The sequence below is a fragment of the Streptopelia decaocto genome (assembly GCF_964273445.1).
Source record: "Streptopelia decaocto genome assembly, chromosome: 7".
NCBI classification, from domain to species: Eukaryota; Metazoa; Chordata; class Aves; order Columbiformes; family Columbidae; genus Streptopelia; species Streptopelia decaocto.
Window position 1 is genome coordinate 67,806,274 of NC_138661.1, and position 22,246 is coordinate 67,828,519.

The following is a 22,246-nucleotide window of genomic DNA, read 5'->3' on the forward strand; positions in this document are numbered from 1 at the left end:
GGAGACGTACCTGGAAGCTCTTTTAGGTTTGCTAATCTAGACATAGCTGGGAAGAAACGGAGCTAGTAATTTTTTTGTCTCGTCTGCAAATGAGGGTAATAATTCTTTTTCCTTAGCTTTCGTCTCTTTAGATGAACCCCATGGAGGGTGGGGCCTGACTTCAGAGACGGGCGCTATGGGACAGTGAATTTAGTTGGGATTTTTAGGGGACTGTAAATAAGCTGGAAAACTTGATTATTTGTCAAGGGAAGAAGCCCATTAGCATTTGGGACATGCCTGGACTGGTGTCAGAAAGTTCAAGAGGCCTTTTCTTTGCAAGTGCTTTTGTATGTCCCAGAATGAATTTGGTCTAGTACAGCTAAAACACACCTAAAAGTATGTTACTGCCTAGCGTCCAAAACAAGCTCAGCACATAGGCGTTCACTGCGTTTCAGGTTTGAGTCCTAATTTATGAACCAGGAAACGGAGCAGGGGAGCATGAGGCCGCACCAGAGCCTTTAGAACCCTGCTTAGTGGAGCCAGGGCTAGAACTGTCAAGCAGTTGTGTTCTTTTTCCCATTTGTCAAAAATAAATCCACAGATATAACAAATATGTCCCTCCCTAAGCTTATTTCTAATGTAATGTTAATCTGTGCACATGTGTATGTTGGGGCAGGATTTAGAGCATTCCATCAGTTTGTGCTGCTACTTCACTCCATGTAGCTTTGCTATTGGGGGCTGGCGGGCGAGAGAGGAGTGGAAGGAAGAGACTTGAACTAGGGGAAGTGATAGCGCAGCAGGCAAACATTCACTCTTCCCTTAGGGGAAAAAAAGTACCTGAAAGCAGAATTGCAGATGAATGTGGAAGGAGTCATGGTCATAACGCTCTGTGCTCTTAGATCCCATTTCAGGTTTCAGACCATTTTGCTTTTCTTTCCCCCCTTCCCTCACCCTTTGTTGTCGTTTCTCACTGTGTGAAGTCACATTTAGATTTGTAAGCTCCTCAGGGAAGTAACCTGTCATTTTTCTTTGTCTGCAAAATGCTCTGAACCTTTATGGCTTGTTATAAATAACCATCATGTCAGAAACCTCAGGAGGGCAAACGTTAGGATTCTAGAAGGTATGGGATACAGTAAAATGCCATGTGTGCATATTCACATGTGCATATGCATGAACACATGCATTTATGGATACAACGTACATCTATAATGGCCTATTTAACTCGTGCTGCAGTTGAGATGTATTATATGACAGTGACCAGCATAGCAGAGTATGGAAATATGTATTTCCTTTTAACTGGTGACATCTCTGGGATCTTCTTCATCTTCCTCCTCCAAACTCAATCTGCATATTGCAGTTCCGCAGGTCCTGTAGGAAGAGTTCTCCTCCCTCCCCTCATCTTGCAGCTGGCCAGAGTAGCTTGGGTGTGAGCTGAGGGAGAGCTTAGAAATGCTGGGGATGGCTTTCCTGAGCGTTATCTCTTGTCCAGGAGGAGGAATGTACCAACTGCGGCCAGCTCTGCGATAGCAGCGCAACGAGCACGGAGGAGCCAGTTCGGCTGCTGCAGCAAGGAGGGGGAGGGAGAGCTTATTTTTAACTGGAAACTAGACAAGTGCGGCTGAAGTAGCTCTGTGCTGTCTTGCTATCACCAAGAGTACGTGTGAGTGAGCAAGCGTGCGAGCAGTTCCGTACAGGGCATGTGTAGTACTGGTGTGGGTAGCTGTGTGTGCACAGGCTGAGGCAAGGCAGCTGAAACGCCAGTGGGTGCTCGCTGCTTTGTCTGAGCGCTTGAACTCTTGTCGTGTAGCGAGCGATTCCTGATAACCTTTATCTACTGCTTTTTTCAGTGGGTGGATGCTTTTCTGCGTGCTGCTCCTCGCCTCTCTCCCAGCCATTCCTCCTTCCCTTCCCAACTCTGGTCCCCTTTCTCACCCTTCATCTTCCCACCCCTTCCTCTCCTCCAGCCTGACCCTTCTCTCTTCTTGCCCCTCCTTCCCAGCCGATCCCTCCCCCTCTCTGAGCTGCTGGCTGGGGGATTTGTTCTCGTGCTCACTGGCAGATGTGACAGCTTTTGGAACTGTATCATCTAGGAACAGCTATATCTGGAGTTGAAAAACCTAACGTGGTTTCCCAGGCAGCAGGAATGGATCGCTGAGAGAATTTCCATCTCCGACTGCTTTTGTCTTGTGGTAGTGAATTTTCTTATTTGTGTTTGTGACATTTCTTATAGCACAGTTGTCAGCAATGAATGAAAGACTGAAGTCTAGTAGATTATTATAAAATCAGTGTCACAGTATTTGTATTATATTCAGGAGATGCTGTCTGCGTTTAAATACAGGTTTGGCTTGATTTACAAAATTTTATATGCGTAAAATGTTTTTATGAATTTCTTACTGAATTAGAAAAGGCCTGTTTTATGTATTTTATTAAAATGTTCTTTAGCTGGCTATTGGAAATACAAGTAAGTAGCTCTTGCATGAAAACCAGAAAGTGAAACGAGACTGGTTGAATACAGACATTCTCAATGAAATGCAAAACCTACACAGATTATTACAATCCACTGGATTTCAAATAACTATTTTTAGTGTATGAATTTCATTTGATCTTGATGCGGTGTGCCTTTAAACCACCTGTCTGATAGGGCAGCGTCTTTATAATCGAGATTGATGCTGACCATATAAAGCAAATGTCATTGGATACCCAGGGGCGTGTTGTGTTTGGAGTTGATGACATTTTGTTGTTTTTAAGATGTCTGTTATAAGGCAGTAAGGTAGGTGCAGGCCGTGGCAGCTAGGCACGAGCAAATTGACTGTGAACTTGGTAGTTGCCTCTTTGTGGCTTGAGGAAGCATGCCTGTGTGTGTAGGATCTAAATGTGGTCCAGGTGTTGATTGACAGGCATAGTGATTTAATGTAAATATACAGATGTGCTGTTTATGCTGATGCAAACTGATGTGCTGCCATAGAACTACTGTTCTATTTGAGACCAAAATATCACCCAGACTTTACAAATTTGCATTTTGAAGTAGTTTAGCTGGAATCCTTCTCTTTATGGGGACATGACTGAAATATTTAGAAAACAATTGATACTACAAGTGCGAATGTTTGTGGTGCCTGTGACACCACATTTTACAGAACCCCTTGCCACCTGAAGCAGGTAAAGAGAAAACTTAAAAGACGCTGTGTGCTGTGCCCTGAATATTTTCTTATTATGATGAGGAGTAGAATAGAGAATCGGAACAGGAGACAGAAAGGTGCTGGTTAAAATAGTGACATGGCTGTGTCTGGAAATGCCCCTGTTCTGGTGGGCCAAGCAGCTGTCACGACTGACGTGTAGTCAATGATTCCGAACTGAAGCACTTGATATCAACTACAGATACATTCTTTGCTTCCCTTGGAGGCTGTGAAAGCTTCTCTCTAGCACCAGCTGTTGGTTTGAACAGCACTAACACCATGAGCTATTAGCATATCTTTCCTTTCTAGGACTGTCTGCACTTTTTTTTTTTTCCCTTAAAGAATTGCCCTATGACTTTAATCTTGATTATTAGTTAATATGCAGCACCTAAGGGGCCTTAGAGATGAATCACTGTGTGTGAGTAGCTGCAATACAGACCTGCAGCACAGATGCTCTTCCCATAAACTCTCCATTAAGATGTATTTGAGTTTTCATTGGAACACATTCTAAGCAATGATTATTTTGGCTGCAGAACCTCTCCTAGGCAAAGCAGTTGCTTCCAGCCTCTTTTGTAAGTGGTGTTTTAGTTGCCTAACCTTTTGCTTGCTTTATTAACTGGGAGGTACCTTCAGTAGGCTTCTGGACACAATATTGCGATAGGCATTGTCAGTGTGTGAAGCCTGTATTTCAGCAAGGAGTGCATGACTGGAGGGGTTAGGTGGTGTGAAGGTCCTTCTGTGACATACAAACGCTTTCCATCCCAGTGACTACAGGATCATGGTCACCACATTTTAAGCAAGCGTGTATACATTTTCAGGACCTCCGTCTAGCACTAGGAAGCAAAGTCGTCATTTACCTGGTGTCTGCATTTTGATCCCTGAAAAAGTTCTAAGTGGAACAATGTGGGAAAAGTTTGACTGTGAGGGACAAAAAGCATGAGGTGTGCTGGTGTTCGAGACTAGTGTCCTCTGTGTTCATGTCTGCACCACAACATGTTATCTCTCTATGTGTTCTGTGCCTTTGACCCTTGCAAATATTTATTCAGCACAAAAAGTTGGAAGCTGAGGTCCTGTATGGGGAAGAGCGATCGAGGAAGATGCAGCCTTCATCACTTGAAGTGATGCTAGTGAGAGACAACCGGTAGTATTAAAATTGTCAGTGGGAAGGGAAGGAGCATATCTTTTTTTTTTCTATTGGTGGATATAAATACCTGTGCAGTGTTGGTTTGGTTGGTTGGTGGTGCTGGTGTGTGTTGTGTTTTTTTGTTTTTTGTCTTCCCCCCGCCCCCAGCTAGAGTTTTATTGCTGAACTACCTAAAAAGTTTTGACACTGGGTCTGAGCTTTGTCTCATCTCTCTTATGGCTCTTGCTGCTCAGTTCATCCCGTGCATTGACAGAAAGCATCTTGGAGATGAGATGATGAGCTCTGGAGCACACCAGTTCCATTGCATGCACACAATGGATCTGTGTGGATCTGCTCATTAGATGTGTTTCTTCATCAGCAAATAGGAAAATGTAACTTACAATATTTGTAACTTCAGAGCCATCAAACCACTCAGTAGAATCATAGAACAATAGAACAATTCAGGAGATCTCTCCTGTCTTTTGTGAAGAGGCTGTGTCCATCTATTGCAGTCCTCCAGTTATTCAAGCTTTCCCACCTTTGACTGCGTGAGGAGCTCCAGTTCTTCCTTTTTCTTTGTATCTTCCCAATTTCAAAAAGGTCTAAAACTTTTGTCTTTTTATCTATCTACATCTCTTTTTTTTTGGGGGGTGCTATAAAGTCTAAATTCAGATTTTGAACATCTCTTTTGTTTGGGTATATTTAAGTGTTAGCTAGTTTTGGCTTGTTGCAACCGTGATGGCTGTTCACACAAACTGTCTCTCTCAGCCCCCAAGGGAAAGGAATCGTGGTTTTTAATTTTAGCTTCTTCAGCCACCTGCTGACAGAGTTTGATTTCCACCTATCACCTCCTCGCTCTCTCCCAAGCCCTCTGTCTAAGCTAGAAAAAGCGAGATCCAAAATCAGTCTTGGGTAGCTCTCCCTTTGGCAACAACTCTGTCATCTTTAAGTGGGAATTAAATGTTCGTTACTTACTTGGAGTAAGCAGTGAGAAGGCAGCCTGCGCCCTGTTTGTAACCAGCCTTCATTGCAGGCTTGCGGTGGAATCAGTGCTGTCTCGCTGGCTGGACTCCAAAGCCATTTAACCTGAGTACAAGCCTGTAAAATATAAATATGTATCTCATCTATATTTAAAATGTTTATGTTGAGCAATATGAATTTGTAGAAATAAAGGATGTCAAGTGGTAGGAGTTCAGCTACAGATGTAGCAGGTGTCCTTTGGTCTGCTGAAACAGGAGCGCTGTGTCCCTAGAAATCCCAGCTCAGCCACTCACCTGCTCAGTGGTCTTGAGCAAGTCATTGCTCTTGTTCCCTCCGTTTTCCCATCTGCAAAAAGCAGATGATCAACTCTATTGTTAAAGTGCCTGTCACTGGAGAATGTTCTTAATACAATGTAATTAAATAGTATAATTGAGATGTGATATTACTGATGGCGCATATCAGATGTAGACATGCAAGAGCACTGACAGCATTGCCTTCTCTGATTCAGGCATCATGTTCCGCAAGAAGAAGAAGAAACGCCCGGAGATCTCGGCTCCACAGAACTTTGAGCACCGTGTCCACACTTCGTTTGATCCAAAAGAGGGCAAGTTTGTTGGCCTGCCACCTCAATGGCAGAACATTCTAGACACGCTGAGGCGCCCCAAGCCGGTGGTAGATCCTTCAAGGATCACGAGGATGCAACTCCAGCCCATGAAGGTAAGAGAGGAAGACTGATTCTTGCTGTTCCTTGGGGGGCCCCCAAGGTGAGACAATGTTTCCATTGCCCCATATGTATTGAAGTGGGGCCAAGGGTGGGATCTGCAAGGAATTCTGGGGGCAGCAGGGTCTCGGTTTTTGTAACACCGTCTTTTTGTTGTGGTGATAGTATCTTCATCAGCAATAAGGACAGTAGTATCCTTCACTGTTCCAATAACCAGCTGGCTGCCTGTCACTGAAAGCTCCAGTGGCAGCTGACAGGGCCTAGGATGTGTTCAGCCCTTGTGCAGGGAAGCAAAGAGGAGAATTTGTGGAGGGACCAGTTTTAGCAAGTTTGTCATTCTTGTGGGTGAGCAAATTTGGCTGGTAATGAAGTTGACAGGAAAGGCTGAGTGGGAGCGAGCGGGGTAGCACTCCCTTGCGGTTATGAATGGCTGAGTGACACAGGGAGCAGGACTAAACGAGGGTTTTTACAGCAGCAGTTTAAGAGAAAGTGGGACATAGTAAACAGGGAACAGCCTTAAAACAATTCCTTCAGTAAGGAGAAACAAGTTCCTGATGTTTGTAAGTGGGTGTGTTTAGATGGATGGATGGATGTTGATAACAGCATCTGGGACTGTGTGCTCCTCAGTGACTGCAGAGACCTGCAGCATGAAGAGGCAGATCCACGCTGACCTCTTGGAGAAGGCAATGAAGGATGGTGACAGAACTGTTGTGTTTAAATTCTTTCTAGGGGCCTAAAAACTGAAAGGTAAATTGTAAGGTAGAGATGTTACTATTATACTTGGATTTTAGGAGGGACATAAAAGAAAATAGTTGTCTGTCTTGATGAATATGTTCAGCTTTTGTGTACAGATGCTTAAAACATGGGGACTAAATGGGACTACATTTTCATATAATGCAGGTATTAATGCAAAATCAAACCTGCACTTTAAAAGGTACATCAGGATCTTTGAGTAGAATGCTGATTTAGAAAGGAAGAACTTGCTCAGGAAGAACAAGTAGAAGAAAAAGGGAGGAGGTGTCTTCTCTTTTATGGTGTCTTGAATGTGCTTTGCGGTCCAAAATATAGTAGGAGATAGGACCACAATCCAGAGAAGAGAGAAAAAGTGTAATAAGAGACCAACTTGGTTAGATCGGGAGCTCTCTAATGAGCTTAAGCTGCAGGAGGATTGCTCAGAAGGGTGGAAAATGGGTCAAGTTATAAAGGGCAAATAGAAAAGAAATGTATGGAGGGATAAAACTGGAAGAGCAAGGCACAAAAAGAGATGTTGTTCCCAAAGAACACAAAGGGCACCAAGGAGACATCATCAGTACACTGAGGAGTAGAAGGATGAAGGAAAGAATTTGTTGGCTACTCATTGTGGAAGGAAGTTAATAACAGATGACACTGAGAAATCTGAAGTGTTTAATGACTTTTCCTCAGTCGTCATTGAAAAGGTTAACTGTGATCAGTGGGCTAACACAATTAACCCAAGCATGAAGAGATAAGAATGCGGGCTAGAATAAGAACAGAACATGAACAGAAATGAGGCTTCTTAGATAAGTTACATATATTCAAGTCAGCTGGGCCTAATGAAATTCAAGGAATTGCAGATCAGTCAGACTAATTTCAATTCCCAGAAAGAGACTGGAACAAATAAGCAACTAATCTATTTGCGAGCACTTCCTAGGAGATAGCAGGGTAATAGGCAGCAGCCAGCATGGGTTTATCACAAACAAATCACGTCAGGCAACCCGATTTCTGTCAATCCCAGGGTATCCCGCTCTGGCTCAGGGCAAACCGAGAGCTCTGGCCTCCGTCTGACTGCAGGCAGGCGCTGGGCGCTGCACCTGCACCGTTCCCAGAGCAAACTGAGCAAGTTCTCAAGTCTTAGGAAAAGTATACTTAAAACAAGAACTTGGGGTGTGGCTGTTGCGATAGAACGTGAGCAGGAGGAGACCGTGGAAGGATCCTGCCAAGCACTCTGTGACGTGGGTGTGCGGGTTACAGCCGTCCCTGCTGTCCCCTGGGGAGCTGGTGCGTTCCTGAGGTGTGCTGAGACGTGTGACGTTTCTAATGGATGGGGTACAATGGACAGAAGGCTCTTCCCACCCCACTGACAGATTTCCAAGACTGAGTTTCTGACCATTTACTTTTGGTATCTTTTTCCCCTATTGAGTTTGGTACAAAACTGATGGGGCCAGTTTGAGGCATTAGTGTCCTCAGCGGGTTGTTTATTAATACTGGCCAGCAGCGGGGGCTGTGGAGGAAGGTGCGTTTATGGCGGGGGGGAGCTCTTTTGCTGCACTAGGACCAAAGAGCAGAATTTCCTGCTGCGAGTGATGATGTGTATGCAATGATAGGAGCCAGATTGTCCTTTCTTCACCTTGTTTGACAAAATCTTTCTATTCTGTCTTTCATGCTTGGACACGGAGCAAACTGGGTGCTTGTTTTGTGTGCTGTGGTGGCATTCTGGCAAACTGGAGCTGCTGTTTCGCACCAGCTAAATATTAGGCTCAGTGTAATTAAAATTCAGCATCTTTGGAAGATCCCTGGAGTTCCGCTAGCAAACAGGAGATTGCCATCACTCCAGGGAAGGATTTTCCCCAGACAGAGATTCATGGAACTCTAGGAGTGATCCTGTGCTGTGAATTTCTGTGAAGAAATGAGACATTTTGGTTCCCGGCACTGAAAAAGCTTCTGTAAGCTTTTTGGTTCCGGAATAAACAAGGTAGAGCACTGCAGAATACACAGCTTCGAGTGTCCTGCGTGTATAGTGCTGTTGCTCTTTTGGATGGGAGCCTTGTTCTTCCTTGTTTGCTTACAAGGCAGTTGGGAGCTGTTGTGACCCTTTGTTCATCGTTTTTAATTATAATAGCTTGGCAGAACAGAGGAGGGATGCAGTGTTGGAACAGCGTGGTCTTCACTGGTCAGAATTAAGATGCATTAGCAAAACTTGTAGAGAATCAGACTAAGGGAGGCTGATTACAACACAATTGAGAGGGGTGCAGGGGAGAGATGAACCTTGACTTGGAATAGAAAGGTGATTTTTCCAGGTAGAGCTTGGGGCGTGCTGCAGCCCCTGAGAAATGATACTTTCAGGAGCTTGTTGAGCCTAAGTTGGTGGTGTGGTGGAGCACAACTTGAGCATAAGAGAGTCAGGAGTGCTGAAAACATCCCAGTTTTGCTAGAATGTCCTTCAGCATGTGCCTGCAGCAGAACTCACTGTTCTGCCTGAAAGCACTGCTGCCTCCGACAGAAGGATGGAACCCAGTGATTCCTTTTTTTTTTTTTGTCTTCAGTGAAGGACAATTAAAAAAAAAGACAGAAATAAACATTTATCTTTTTTCCTAACTTTCCTCAGTAATCTTTGGATAGACAAAGTCTAACCTTTGCAAGATAAACTGAGCCTTAATTTTTACAACTCCAACTTTTCCCCCCCTTCCTTTTATTTGGCAGACGGTGGTGAGGGGCAGCACCATGGAAGTGGAAGGCTACATCTCCGGGATACTCAATGACATCCAGAAGCTTTCTGCCATCAGTTCCAACACTCTGAGGGGAAGGAGCCCCACTAGCAGGAGGAGAGCTCAGTCCCTTGGGCTCCTGGGGGAAGACAGACCCCCAGATATGTATCTCCAGAGCCCTGAAGCAGACTGGGCAGACAAATATGGAAACTACCTCAATTGCAACGGTGGGACCAAGGTGACCCGGAGGCAAACAATGTGGCCAGATTATAAACCCCGCTTGGAAGGACAGTCTCATCCCAATGGGATGGTAACGAAAGCACAATCCCTTGGGCCGTCAGAGTTCCAGGACGCTGATGGTAGCTGCCTCCAGCGTGTCTCTGGTTTGCAGCACATGCCAACTCTACCAGCGGATAGTGAGAAGACGGGATTAAAGAGCTCGGAAGAGTGCTGGCCTCAGCCTTGTCTCGCACGACAAGCAAACTCCAGACCCTCAGGGGAGGGCAGCCCTAGCTCCAAATCAAGGGAAAACAGCTTGAAGAGGAGGCTGTTACGCAGCGTGTTCCCTTCATCCAGCAGCTCAAACAAGTCAGGCCCTTCCCTGCAGATAAAGGTATAATTTATTCAGTATTTTTGTGAGTGCAATGTTGACTTTACAGTTCCAGAGGTTACTTACACAGCTGAACAAATTTAATTGCAAACATCATGCAACCATCTGTTATTATATGATTAATGCTGGAATCAAAATAGTCCTGGAAGGGGGATTGTGTAGTCCGCCTAAGCTTCACAGAATGCACTGCTAGGCGGAGCTCAAAATGGCAGCCAGATCTACATGAGAAAGGCTTGTTAGAGGAGCTGTGCCTGCAGGAGTGCAGCTGGGAGGGAGGTAGGGGGCTTACTCGCTTTTGCCCTTCTATAGTAGTAGAGGCACAACTGACACTCCTTTCTCCAGCAAGAGGGTCTTTGCCAGGCCTCGGCACTTTTGCAGGGAGGACAGTGGTTACCAGTCAAATGGTGTGTGTGCATGGATGTGCTTGAACTGGAGCTGCTTGAGACAGAGGAGCTGGAAAGACCTGGAGGTTATCCAGTCCATCTCTGCCATCGATGGCAGCTGTTTATCTGAGCTGCTCTGAACGGCCTCCAGTGAGTCAAACCTTTGACTCCCTTACGAATGGAGATGATGACGTGTAACTGTGATGTGTAAGAAACACACAATTGCAGATGAACGGCACAGGGGATATAATGGGCTGAGAACAGGGAGGCTGGGTACCTTGACAGGCTCCTGTAGTCACCATGGGAAGGTTGGGTGCTCTTTCAGCCTAATGTGGGGGGTGGGAGTGGGAGAACCAGTGACATCTCCAAATGTCCAGAGACTGAAAACGTGGAGAGAGGGGCTGCCAAATTACAGAAGCAGGAAATAATCCTTAAGCAAACATGTGTGAGCTTGCGTGCATCTTGTGTGCCCTTTTGCATGCTCTAGGTTATATAAGACTTTTTTTTTTTTTTTTCTTTCTCTTGAGACAAAACAAGAGTTGGGAAATAAATACTTGGTTGTCATGAGCGTGTCTCTGCGGGAATGCAGGGGTGGAGCTGGTGTATGAGGAGGAAGTAACTTCTGACAGGCAGTTTGTGTTTGCGCCCTCCTGCACCCAGTGCCAGGAGCTGCTCGATCATCTCTTCAGAGCTGCTGTGTGTGAAAATGAACTGTATGCGTGTAAGGCTTATGCAGATTTTCCTGTTGACAAAAATTCTTTATTAAATTAAACTCTATACAATTACTTTCTGTCTGAGACGGAGAAAATTAGTGCTTTTTTAAACGTTTCTCTCTTGGCAGTTTTCAATTCCCATACCCATATTATTAACTTTATTAATAATCTGTCTGAATTGTGAGAGAGAAAATGCTTGTTGCTTTGAAGTTTTTATTTTGCCCTATAACATAAATGATTGACTTGCTCTTTCTGAAGTTGCTACTTTGTTGGATCCACTATTGTTTTACATATAGCCAAGTATATAATGTATTTGATACCTAACCTGCTAGATGATGTTGAATTTGAATTAGTCAACTTCTCCTGGGTGAGTATTAGTACGCCAAGATTTATCCTTTTTGGGAGACCTATGTGTGGTGTGAGCATGGGAATTATGTATCCTGCAGCCACGTTGCCGCAGGCTGTGATCCTCCTGCATCTCCTAAACCAAACAGGGTTGGGCTGCTTGGTACTTGAGTGGGAGGTCTCCGAAAGCCTCGAGTGTTTTGGGAAAGAGCAACTGCTAATTCAGATTCATCGTAGGTCAGTGTGGAGCCAGTCTGGAGGCTCTGTGCAGCTGGGGTCTCAGGCACAGCTGGCCCGGTCCAGGGTGCTTTTCCCCAAACAGAATGCGAATTCTGCATCTGACTGACAGGAAAGCTCCGCAGGTACCAGCGGAGAGTGCAGGGAGAGTTTTCAGTAGGCAGAGTGTAATTACCCAAAGGGAATTAGGCCAAGACATCAAAGTGATTTATAGCTTTGGCATGAATCCTCTTTCCTTTTATATATAGGAAGATCAGAGGCACAGAGGGATAAAGGATTTTCAAATTCTCTGCAATACAGGTTGCCCCTGAGTTTTGGTGGCAAGGCTGGAATGCTTTTTAGCAGCTGTTTTTTTTTTTCTGTGGGTTTTGGTGTTTGTAGGGGTTGTTGTTGTTGTTGTTTTGAATTATTTTTAAAGCATGTGCTTTAAAAGGTCCTTTTTAAACTGCCTCCATTTGGAGGTCCTTAAAGCACAGCACCCATCCTGTAACTGATTCTTGAAAATGTGCAGCCACGCGGCTGCTCCTAGTCATGCAGCACGTCGGGCATAACCTGTAACTCCAGTCTGCTACAAAATGTACTAGACCAGAGTGGCATAACACGCAACTGATTCCCAGCACTTCTTTCTTCTTGTTAATCTAACCATCACTTTTTCTTTCTCCCACTTTCACGTTTGTTCTTCCTGCAGCCGACTGCTTTCTTCAGGCCACAGCAGTGGGGTTCACCGTGCAGTCCTGCAGCCAAAGCCCAGTCTCTTCCACCAGACCAGCCTGCATCCGATTTCCCCAGGATAATCTCAGAAGCTGGGACCCCCCAGAAGTCGCCAACAGTGGAGAAGGCGGTTGCAGTGCCACCGGGCAGGCCCTCACCGGCAGGATCGCCCAGGAACCACCAGACTCAGACTAGTTCTAGCAACCTTCACCTTCCCCAGGACTCCTCTGTGAAAGGGCAGCTGGCCAGCGAGGACCCGGTGGTTGTGACCCATGAGCAGTTCAAAGCTGCCCTCAGGATGGTGGTGGATCAGGGGGATCCCCGGACATTGCTGGAGAATTACGTAAAGATTGGCGAAGGGTCCACAGGTATTGTCTGTATTGCTCGAGAGAAGCACTCGGGGCGGCAGGTGGCAGTGAAAATGATGGATCTGAGAAAGCAGCAGCGCCGAGAGCTTCTTTTTAATGAGGTGAGTAGAATGACAAGAGGTGGAGATCTGCTGTCCACTGAAAAGCCGTGGTAAAAAAAAGGGTAGAGGAGGAGATGTTCCTTTTAATAGAATTCTGCTAGTACCAAGAAGAAAAATGCCTGGGGGGATGGAGGCTATTGCGTTGTGCTCACAGGGTTGTGTGTACTTGCTTTGTTGGATAAAATTAAGTGACATTAGTGATTTTGTAGGGGTCGATTGTCCACTGTGTTTTTACAGGTGGTGATAATGAGGGACTATCAACATGTCAATGTGGTGGAGATGTACAAGAGCTATCTGGTGGGAGAGGAGCTCTGGGTGCTGATGGAGTTCCTGCAGGGAGGAGCCCTCACAGACATCGTGTCTCAAATCAGGTATGAAGCAAAATCCAAAACGTTGATGTTTGTGTGCCCACCTGGCGGGCAAGAGCAACAGAATGGAGATTTCTGGGAGGAATAGGTCCCCTCTGAGATCTTGTGACTGCAGTGCCCTGAAACTATTAGGCTTTATAACTGTCATAAATTGGAAGCATGTGACAATACTTCTGATGTAGAAGTGAACTAATTTATAGTACTGATCACTCTTCATCTGCTTGATGACCTTCCCTGTAAAACACAGTACTAATGAAAAGTATTGTTTGCTGTATCTGTTGTATTCTGGCCAGGAAGCTCATTGAACAAGTATTAAAGAACATGCAGAAATAGTTTTCAGTGGTACAACCTTAGAGAGGTTGAATTTGTGGCTCATTCCTCTGGAGGAGCGCAGCAGAGCCTTGAGATCTGGACTCCTTCCCAAACTTCGTTGCCTAAAGATAGCAACTATTGGACACTCTCCTAAATTTGTTTTCTTATCCACACCACTTCATGTTCACTAATGCCCAAAATGTGCCTGTAGGGCAAAGCGCTTATTCTGCAATGGCCTCTGGAGTCCCCCTCACGAGGTGTTCTGGTGACGCAGTTGTGCCCATCGTGTCGTACCCCTGACCCTGGGCCCCTTCTCCTGCCCAGCAGTCCTGCGAGGCTGGTGACTGGTGCAGGGACCGCCAATGAACCAACAAAGTCTGTAGGATGAGCTTTCCTTTTTTGAAGATTCAGAATTTTAATTGGATTACAATTAGGTAGTATTGCTAACACTAATTGTATTTACTTTTAAAAATTGCAATGTGACTTTAATTCACTTAAGTGCTTTGACTAGCCTTACTGATCCGTGGTGGATTTAAGGCAGGTATCTCGCTCCGTTGGGTTCTCTGTTTTGCAAGCACGTCTGTGATGTGTTTGGGAGGCATAAAAGAGCACGTTGTCCTTTGTAGCTTCTACAGCCCCTCATGTAAGGAGTTTCTTGGAGACACGTGGACAGGCAGACTCTCCAGGCCCAGTTCAGGGGCACGTCCTGGGTCTGAGAACCCAGATTTCACTGCAACTCATGGATCTGCTCCTGGACAGGAGAAGGACCATTTAGTCTTACAGAGTGCTGAGTTACGGCATTGCAGAGCCAGTGAAACTCTGGGAGGTCTTAGCTGGTACTAGAACCAATGGAACTACAGATAAAAAAAAGTATTCTGAGGAGATTTATGAAAGGTCTGTGTAGTTTAAATCCACCAGTGAGACTGAGTTCTATGGTGGGACCTCAACCTAGGTTCGAGTTATTTTACAAAGCCTTCCTTTGAACTAATGGGTGCTTGTTTTTCCATGTAGTGGAAACAGGATCTGTTATAACATTTATCAAAAGTCAGCTGTGAGCCCTTATCAGTTTTTCGCAGGAAGGAAAATACCCTCGTTCCACTCATGAAACATTTGCTGAAGGTGATAACTGATTTGCATCTCCAGGAGTGAGCTAATCCTCTAGTAGTCTGTTTTAGACTGTGCAATCACTTGACTGAAACCAAATTCCATGGGTGACAAGCTGAAAGCATAGCTCTCGTTAGAGCGCAGGGCTGGATCAGCTGTTCTTACAGCTCAGGCACTCTGCAATGGAAAGCACTGTTTCTGAATAGCTCAGGTTCTGTATCGGAGAAGTTCCTCTCCTGTTAGAGGTTAAATCAGTGGCAAAAGGAGCCCTCTGCTACCATTCGGATAGATTCTCATGGCACGGTGCTGCCACAACATGTGGAGTCCTGGTCAGGTGCTCAGTTTGGTAGAGCAAGATACGGAAAGCCAAACAAGCAGTGGAAGGATAAATTTCTCAGCTGATGGTGCAACCTCCTTCATGAACATGTAGGAATTGCTCGTGTGCATTTAGAAGGTGCTGGTGCTCTCTTCCAAGCACGCTCTGCTCTTCAGTCTCACTTGCAGACCGGGGTTTGAGGAGATGTCATTTCCATGTTTCCAGCTGAGAGTGGTTTGAAACAACTGCTCGAGACAGGCTGAGAATCAAAAGTGCTCTAATTGGGTACTTGAGCTATTCTTTGAAATACTTAACTTCTCGCATTGCTCAGTGTAAATGTGCAGAGAACACTGCTGCTGTCCCCAGTTACAGGAAACAGTTTGCATTTCTGCTGTTTTCACTTATGCTTGACCATGAAGGTTCTTGTGTTGGTGTTCCAAACAGAAAGAGCTTTTAACGGGAAGTTTCTTGGTGTTCCTGTTCAGCCGGTTGAAAGAGAGAGTGGTAAAATTCAGCAGCGTCTTCCCTCCTTTCTAACCTGTGCTACCTTTAGTTACATGTAAAACTATGGTGTCTAGCTGCATGGAACCTGTAAAGGATCCCTATGTTCTCTATCAAATTACATATTTAGACACTTTCTGGATAAAGTTACACAATATGCCTTGTGCACAATAGCTTTACTGTATTTGCTTTTAAGAAAAGCTGTCTCAACAGTTCCTGTGGCACCTTGGCATGAAGAAGCACTCTTGTCTATCAGAATTGGCTTGAAACAGCATCTTCCAGAATGAATGTAGATTCAAGATTTAAAATGCAATTTCTCTGTATTAGACTTATGAAAACTTAAAATTGCTACCCATCAAAACAAAAATATTTTCAACAGTAAAAGACAGTCATAGAAGAACAGTAAAAATTAACTAGTGATGGTCGTAGGGAACCAAAATATGTATCTGCAGTTCAACACTGGAATTGCACTGTGCCTTTAAAGCGGACCCGTGAATGAGCACTGTCCACTGCGCTTAAACTGCCGTGTCTTTAATTTCAGGCTAAATGAAGAGCAAATTGCAACAGTGTGTGAGTCAGTGCTGCAGGCTCTGTCCTATCTTCACTCTCAGGGGGTCATTCACCGGGACATTAAGAGCGACTCCATTCTGTTGACACTGGATGGAAGGGTACGGTTCTGAGACAAATCGTTTCCTGTCGTCTGCTGCTGCAGACTTAGTCTGTCTCCTTATTTCCTTTCTGTTCACAATCTCATTTGTACCTCGTCCCCTTACTCCCTTTGTCTTCATCTTTGGTGTTTCCCTCCATGTTGTTTAAAAATTATTTTTAAGGTTGGTTGCTTTTCTCTTTGTACAGGTCAAACTCTCAGATTTTGGCTTCTGTGCTCAGATCAGTAAAGATGTACCTAAAAGAAAGTCCCTAGTAGGTACTCCCTACTGGATGGCTCCAGAAGTTATTGCAAGGATACCGTACACCACCGAGGTAAGGACCCACTTCCCTAATATCAGAGAGGGTAGCAAATAATATTCTAATGTGTTCCAGGAAAATAACTACTGGCTAGGCCCTATTTAAAATATAGATGCAACTATGACTACAGATTTGATTGTGATTATATTAATATTTCCTAAACCAGTAGGAGACCAGGTTATTCTGCTTTCCGAGAGCAAGGTGTAAACTTAATCTATTCTTACAGCTGAAGCTCGGCATAGGCTTGGATCTGCTGTGGAGCAGACAGATGTTAGCAAGGAGCGGCCTGTGACAAGATACGGATCAGTAAATCAATCAGTGCCATGGAGGGAGGGGAAGAGAGGAGGGAAGGCACAGATGGGAGCTCTGAAATTAGGGGCAGGTGGCAGCAGATTGATTAGTTTTGTTTACCAGCCAACCAGGTATAGCACAAGCAGTTACTTGCAGACCTTTGCATGTTGCAACACCGGTGTGGCTCAGCCCTAGGTGCAAAGCTGTCTTTGGAAAACTGCCGGATGGGTCCAATAGCATCCAGTGGGTTAATGTTGTACTGTCTCGGTAATGTTTGTCATGGGTGGGCTGTTGCAGTCTGTGTGAAAGCAGCAGAGCAAGGACCTGTTGCTCTGAACTGTGCGTATTGATGTGGTTGTTGGCTCCCACAGGTGGACATCTGGTCTCTGGGGATCATGGTGATAGAGATGGTGGATGGAGAACCCCCTTATTTTAGTGATTCTCCAGTCCAGGCAATGAAGAGGCTCCGTGACAGCCCTCCTCCCAAACTGAAAAACTTCCACAGGGTGAGCATATCATCAAACACTCATAAACCTGGTGGTTATGCTGGGGAAACATCCATATCAGCCCTTCCCAGTAAAGCTGGCTGTGACAGGGATCTTGCCAGGCCATGTTTCCTGGGGAGCTCTTGGCCCTGGTGCCTCAGTGGCTGTGAGCTGCTGCCAACAGCTACTGGTGGGTTTGGGAAATAGCCCTCATGATGTAGGGTCACTGGGGCACACACCTGATAAAGCACATCACAGCTGCTTCAGGTGCACTCAACCGCCAGTATCTTGCTGATGTCGACAGAGTAGCTCATCTTTAGGGAAGTAACTCGGAGGATCTTTGCTCTTGAGAGTTTCCAGCTTCACGGCTTTCAGGTCTGCAAAGACCGTGTCATGTTCGGAGCAGGAGTGCTCAGTACAGACAGTGGCTTCTGGAGACAATGCAGCTGCTTTGAAGATGAACTCAGCTTCATGGTTTCCTGTGACAAAGTAGCAGTGACATAAGAAATACCATGATTACCTTTTAGTCCCCACTTAGAGCAGTCCTCCTTTCATTTCAGCCCAAGCCTCTGAGATCAAACAGTTCCTGAGTTATCCAGACTTTCCAATTAATCAGAATATCTGCAGCTGCTAAAACTGAATTATTTAACAGAGTAGACTGCTGAACTAACAGCATACACTCCAACATCAACAGCTGCTCTTTCCTCTTTGCCTTCACAACACTAATTAAAATGTCAATGGCACATCCTGGACCCAGTGCTTTTACTCGTGAGGTGCTGTAAAGCCAGTTCTGCTCTGGACCGCACACCTTGCTTGGTGAGACAACCCTGCCTGGTTTTCACAGGCTGTGAAAGCCAGAGCTGTTTATGGTCTTCTCTGCTTTGTACTGGGAAGCAAACCAGTTTCCAGCAGACCTCTAGATTGCAGAGCTCAGCGCCAGCTCGGATCCAGCGCTCCATTCCAGCGACAATTAATAGTTTGGTGGGGTCACTTACTGGAGTGTGGGCTGCGCCAGGTTAAACAGACAGCACTCGGGATCATCTCTGCTGTTTTTCTAAAGCATGATGAGGTTTATTGACCCAGAGTGATAAAGGTTGGATCATGGCACTCGTACGTAGCTGTCTTGTGCCTTCTTCCTTCAGCAGTGACAGCGAAGGCATTCAGAGCATTCATCAAATAAGCAGTAGCTCAGTGCGAACAGTATTTTGTGATCTGTTTCCAAGTTAACCAGAGCTGGGAAAATGCCCCCAATCTAAAATGGATGTAATTAGCAGCATTAAAATAAATAAATACATGCCAAGTTAATTTTTTTATTCAGTTTTAAGGATGCAGAGGATTACCACCAGCAAGAGATGTGCAGGGCCATTAAGTGGTTCTTGGGTCTGGCTTCTCAACAGGCTTTTACGTATCCTTTAAAGGACAAACCTGCTGGGGACATTTACCTTTCCAGTATGCTGTTCTGCAGCTTCTCCATCTTCTTGTACTTGGCAGCATCAGGTTTCCAGACTCCCAAAACCCTTTGGGAATACTATTTAACTACTTTTTCCACAGTCTGTGGCCAGGAAAAAAATAAATTGATCAACCCTTCCCACCCAAGTGATGTTCTTTGGGTGGCAGGAATTCTGTTGAATTTTTGAGCTGTAATGCAGAAAAGATTAAATAACAAAACAGGAAGCAACATCAACTTAGATGGAAGGGCATGGCAGGCAGTCTTGTCTTAATTTGCTGTGCCCCACTAAAAAGAAAACCACCTGTGTGTCAATAAATGTTGTGTTGTGACAGAAAGTTTTTACCCTGCCATAAAAAGCATGCTCTTGTGTTCCATTTCTGTGCAAAAGCAGGGTTGCAGACTTGAAATGTGCAGGATCCCTTTTAACCAAACCTACCTCGGCAGCTGTTGTCGCATGAAGCGTTGCCTGGTTCCTTTGAGGGGTTGACTTGGTTGGTTGCTTTTTCACAGACCTCCCCGGTTCTGAGGGACTTCTTGGAAAGGATGTTGACTCGGGATCCGCTAGAAAGAGCAACGGCACAAGAACTTCTGGATCACCCCTTTTTGCTCCAGACAGGACTTCCAGAGTGCCTGGTCCCCCTTATCCAGCAATACAGGAAGCGTACATCCACCTGCTGATTTTACATGAGGGGAAATGCTAGGAAAAAATAATGTTTATTAAAAACAATATAATCATGAGACAAGGCAGTCTCATCCTCTGAATGGTGCTTGGAAATTGTCAGCGATCTTCTTAGAGGATGAATGTGAATACTGTCCTTGCAGTCTCAGCCTTTGCGGCTTCTCTTTGCTGAAGACAATCAACATGTACTAGATCCAAATAAGAGCGAGTATGTCTCAAGAACAATGAGGTGTTTCATGACTTGCGCATCACTTCTTCTGAAAATGGCATTTTAAAGCGGAGTCTGAAGTTGTGTATCTGAATGTCTGCAGGTTCCTGCAAACCTTGGCTGCTGACTACTGAACTGGAACTGTATTTCCCAATTAGAAATGTGATCTTTGTTTCATTAGTCATACACTGGAGTCTTGAGCTGACTCAAATGTACATTTTGGGGCACAGACCCTTTTAAACTCTCAAATGATGCACAAAGACTTAACAATTTTTTCCTCTGAGACTTTTTCACAGATGATCTTTATTTCCTTCAGTTCAACATGGACCTAGAAAACTGCCTATATTTTCCCAGGGAGCAGATGTGATATGTATGTATTTGTTTCTAAATGGCTTTCTTGCATCAACGTGCTTCTCTTTTGCTGAGGAATATGTATGGTTTAGTGGTCAATCTTGAATCATTTCATGATCTTGAACTTTTGGAGGGGGAACCCTTGGATAAACTCCTCAAAACGGACTCTGGGAAGACACATCTTGTTGCCACCAGGATCTTGCAGTTGAAACTTCGCAATATGCAACATCTCCCTTCCTGGCTGGAGCAGAGTCTGTGAGAGCTTGTTCCTGTGTTTAGTTTTCAGGCACCTTTCTTTCCAAGTCCTTTCTCCCAGGAGAGGCTGAGAAACGCTGCCCTGAGACACTTGTTGGGTAGCACTTTAGAGATGCTCTGGGATGCTGGATGAAAAGGTTTCAGCTGTCCTGCACATCCCAGGAGAGGCTTTTGTGTTCGTGTGAAGCAGTTTGTTGAGCCTCCATCCCCCCTGCTTGTTGCCGCAGGATGTGAGAAGATAAACTTTTGATGTTTGTTTTGTTATTGGTATTCCCTTCCCCACCATCCCTTTGATACATTCCAGAGGTTCCTGGTTGTCTAAGCAGCTCTTTTGGTTATTTTAAATTGAGTTAGATATTTTGTATGATACACTTTTTGATCAGTGAGATAGTCAAGGTAATTGGACTCTAGGTCAGGATGTAACATTGTACAGTGCTGGTGTGTATTGTTGTGAGGTCTCAAGAATTTAATCTTACATGTAAAACTGGGATCCTATTTTGAAACTTCAGATAGAAATTTATTGGAATTTAAGTTATTCTTGGGACAGTCCTACTGTCTCTGAAACTGAACTCATAGTTGCATTTTTTCAGAAGATGTGAATAATCTCTATCCTCTGCTATTTACTCAGTTACAGATCCTGCTTCAAAAGTGAAGCCACAGTTGATTACTTGAAGTAATTTGGGATGGAACGAATCTGCACTGCTGCCAGCCACCCAGATGGTGGGCACCCCGTCTGCGGGCGTGTGGGTGGGCCCTGCAGAGCAGGGTGAGACGAGCACCCCGGCGGGTGCTTCATCTCCGTTCTCTGAGATGCCCTCTGACACCGCTCAGTGCGGCCGGTGCGGGGATCGCCCACACGGGATGTCCAAGCGTGGGGCTGATGAGGCTGGTTGAAATGAATTCATTTAGCTCCTCCTTAGCTGCACTGAAAAACTTTTGATGTAAAAAGTTTCTGTATTCCAGATTTATTGCTTTTTTTTTTTTTTTTTTAAATGCAAAAGAGCAGGGCTTTGAAAAGATTTATAAATTGAAACAAAAGATCCTGCTCATCTGTAGTTGTGAATCCTTTGCACTTGTGTTTTAAATTAAAGTAGATCCTGATTTATTCATAATCCTCTTGCGGTGCTGAGATGCTTTAAAATGTCTGTTTCTTAGCGACAGAGGTAACAGGTTTAACATTTAACATCCTTTTATACTTTGGCCCAAGTCTGACTAAACACAGTGAGGGAAGGCCCTTGAAAGATTGCATTGAAGTATCTTACAAAATTTAAAAAACTCATTACCCTATTTGTAAAGAATGCAGAAAGTATCCATCTTCCTGTCCAATACAGAATTAAATAGCTGATTCTTGTGTTTCTCTCTTTACAGTTTGTGCATGGCATATCACCAGTTAGCTGCTCCATTATGTAGATGAGTATGGAATGAAATCTAAATCCTAAGGTAAACCTAGATTAGCTGGGAGACTGAAGCTCTGTCCGCAGGGCCAGGAGCTCCTCCCCAGGAAGAGGCAGCCAGGCTGCACAACTGTAAGCAGAGCAGGTTTGTAATTTGCATTCGCGAGGGAGATTTTGTGTATGCTGAGTGATACCTGAGTACATACAAATTGTAACCTCTTCTCTGAAGAGCTCCTCGCCTACTCCCTGGGTAATTATGCTTTGAGATGTTGTTTTCTCTGAATATCTTTTTGTTTATGCTTTCAACAAGGTTACCCTTATGTCTCAGGGTTTTTTTTTGTTTTGTGTCATGTTTCACCTGAATCCTTCCCTTTCATTTTTCCTTCCTGTCAGCATTGCTGGTATGGAGTCTGTTCCTGCTGCCACAGCCCTGGCAATCAGCATGCAGCAGGCCTTTGAAGACGGCAAGTTGAGTTTATGTGAACAATTTGCTGAATCAAACGGGGAGCCTGTGACTGCTGTCATCTCCCAGTTGCACTTGTTTATATGGAATGGTGCCTGTCCTCCTCAGACAGGGCTCTGCACTGTCAAATGCAGCAGCGTATTGTCCCATTTATTTCAGAATGGGACAAACCTTTCTCTGAAGGCCCCTGTCTTTTAATCAGTGGTTACAGAAGG

The 22,246-nt window shown here is 44.8% G+C and overlaps 1 protein-coding gene across 3 annotated transcripts; it reads left to right on the plus strand.

Moving 5' to 3' along the window:
* Window positions 1-1,521: 1,521 nt before the first annotated feature.
* On the plus strand, window positions 1,522-21,847 carry LOC309442695 (serine/threonine-protein kinase PAK 6-like). 3 transcript variants are annotated; one of them, XM_082058780.1, is made up of 9 exons: window positions 1,522-1,639; window positions 5,765-5,973; window positions 9,416-10,033; window positions 12,397-12,888; window positions 13,126-13,259; window positions 16,031-16,157; window positions 16,345-16,470; window positions 17,118-17,252; window positions 19,192-21,847. In XM_082058780.1, exons 2-9 carry the CDS (start codon window positions 5,770-5,772, stop codon window positions 19,357-19,359), a joined length of 2,004 nt encoding a protein of 667 aa, XP_081914906.1. In that variant the 5' UTR covers window positions 1,522-1,639; window positions 5,765-5,769; the 3' UTR covers window positions 19,360-21,847. The 3 variants fall into 3 exon arrangements, with proteins under 3 accessions (XP_081914906.1, XP_081914905.1, XP_081914907.1); XM_082058779.1 differs by lacking the exon at window positions 1,522-1,639 and adding an exon at window positions 2,032-2,168; XM_082058781.1 differs by lacking the exon at window positions 1,522-1,639 and adding an exon at window positions 2,032-2,168 and having other exon boundaries at window positions 20,803-21,847.
* The last annotated feature ends 399 nt before the right edge of the window (window positions 21,848-22,246 follow it).

Excerpts from the sequence above, each read along its gene's own strand:
- LOC309442695 (XM_082058780.1), top strand. The coding sequence starts at position 5,770 with ATGTTCCGCAAGAAGAAGAAGAAACGCCCGGAGATCTCGGCTCCACAG. Across the intron at positions 10,034-12,396 it reads GCCCTTCCCTGCAGATAAAG|CCGACTGCTTTCTTCAGGCC; the intron begins GTATAATTTATT and ends TTCTTCCTGCAG. Across the intron at positions 13,260-16,030 it reads GACATCGTGTCTCAAATCAG|GCTAAATGAAGAGCAAATTG; the intron begins GTATGAAGCAAA and ends CTTTAATTTCAG.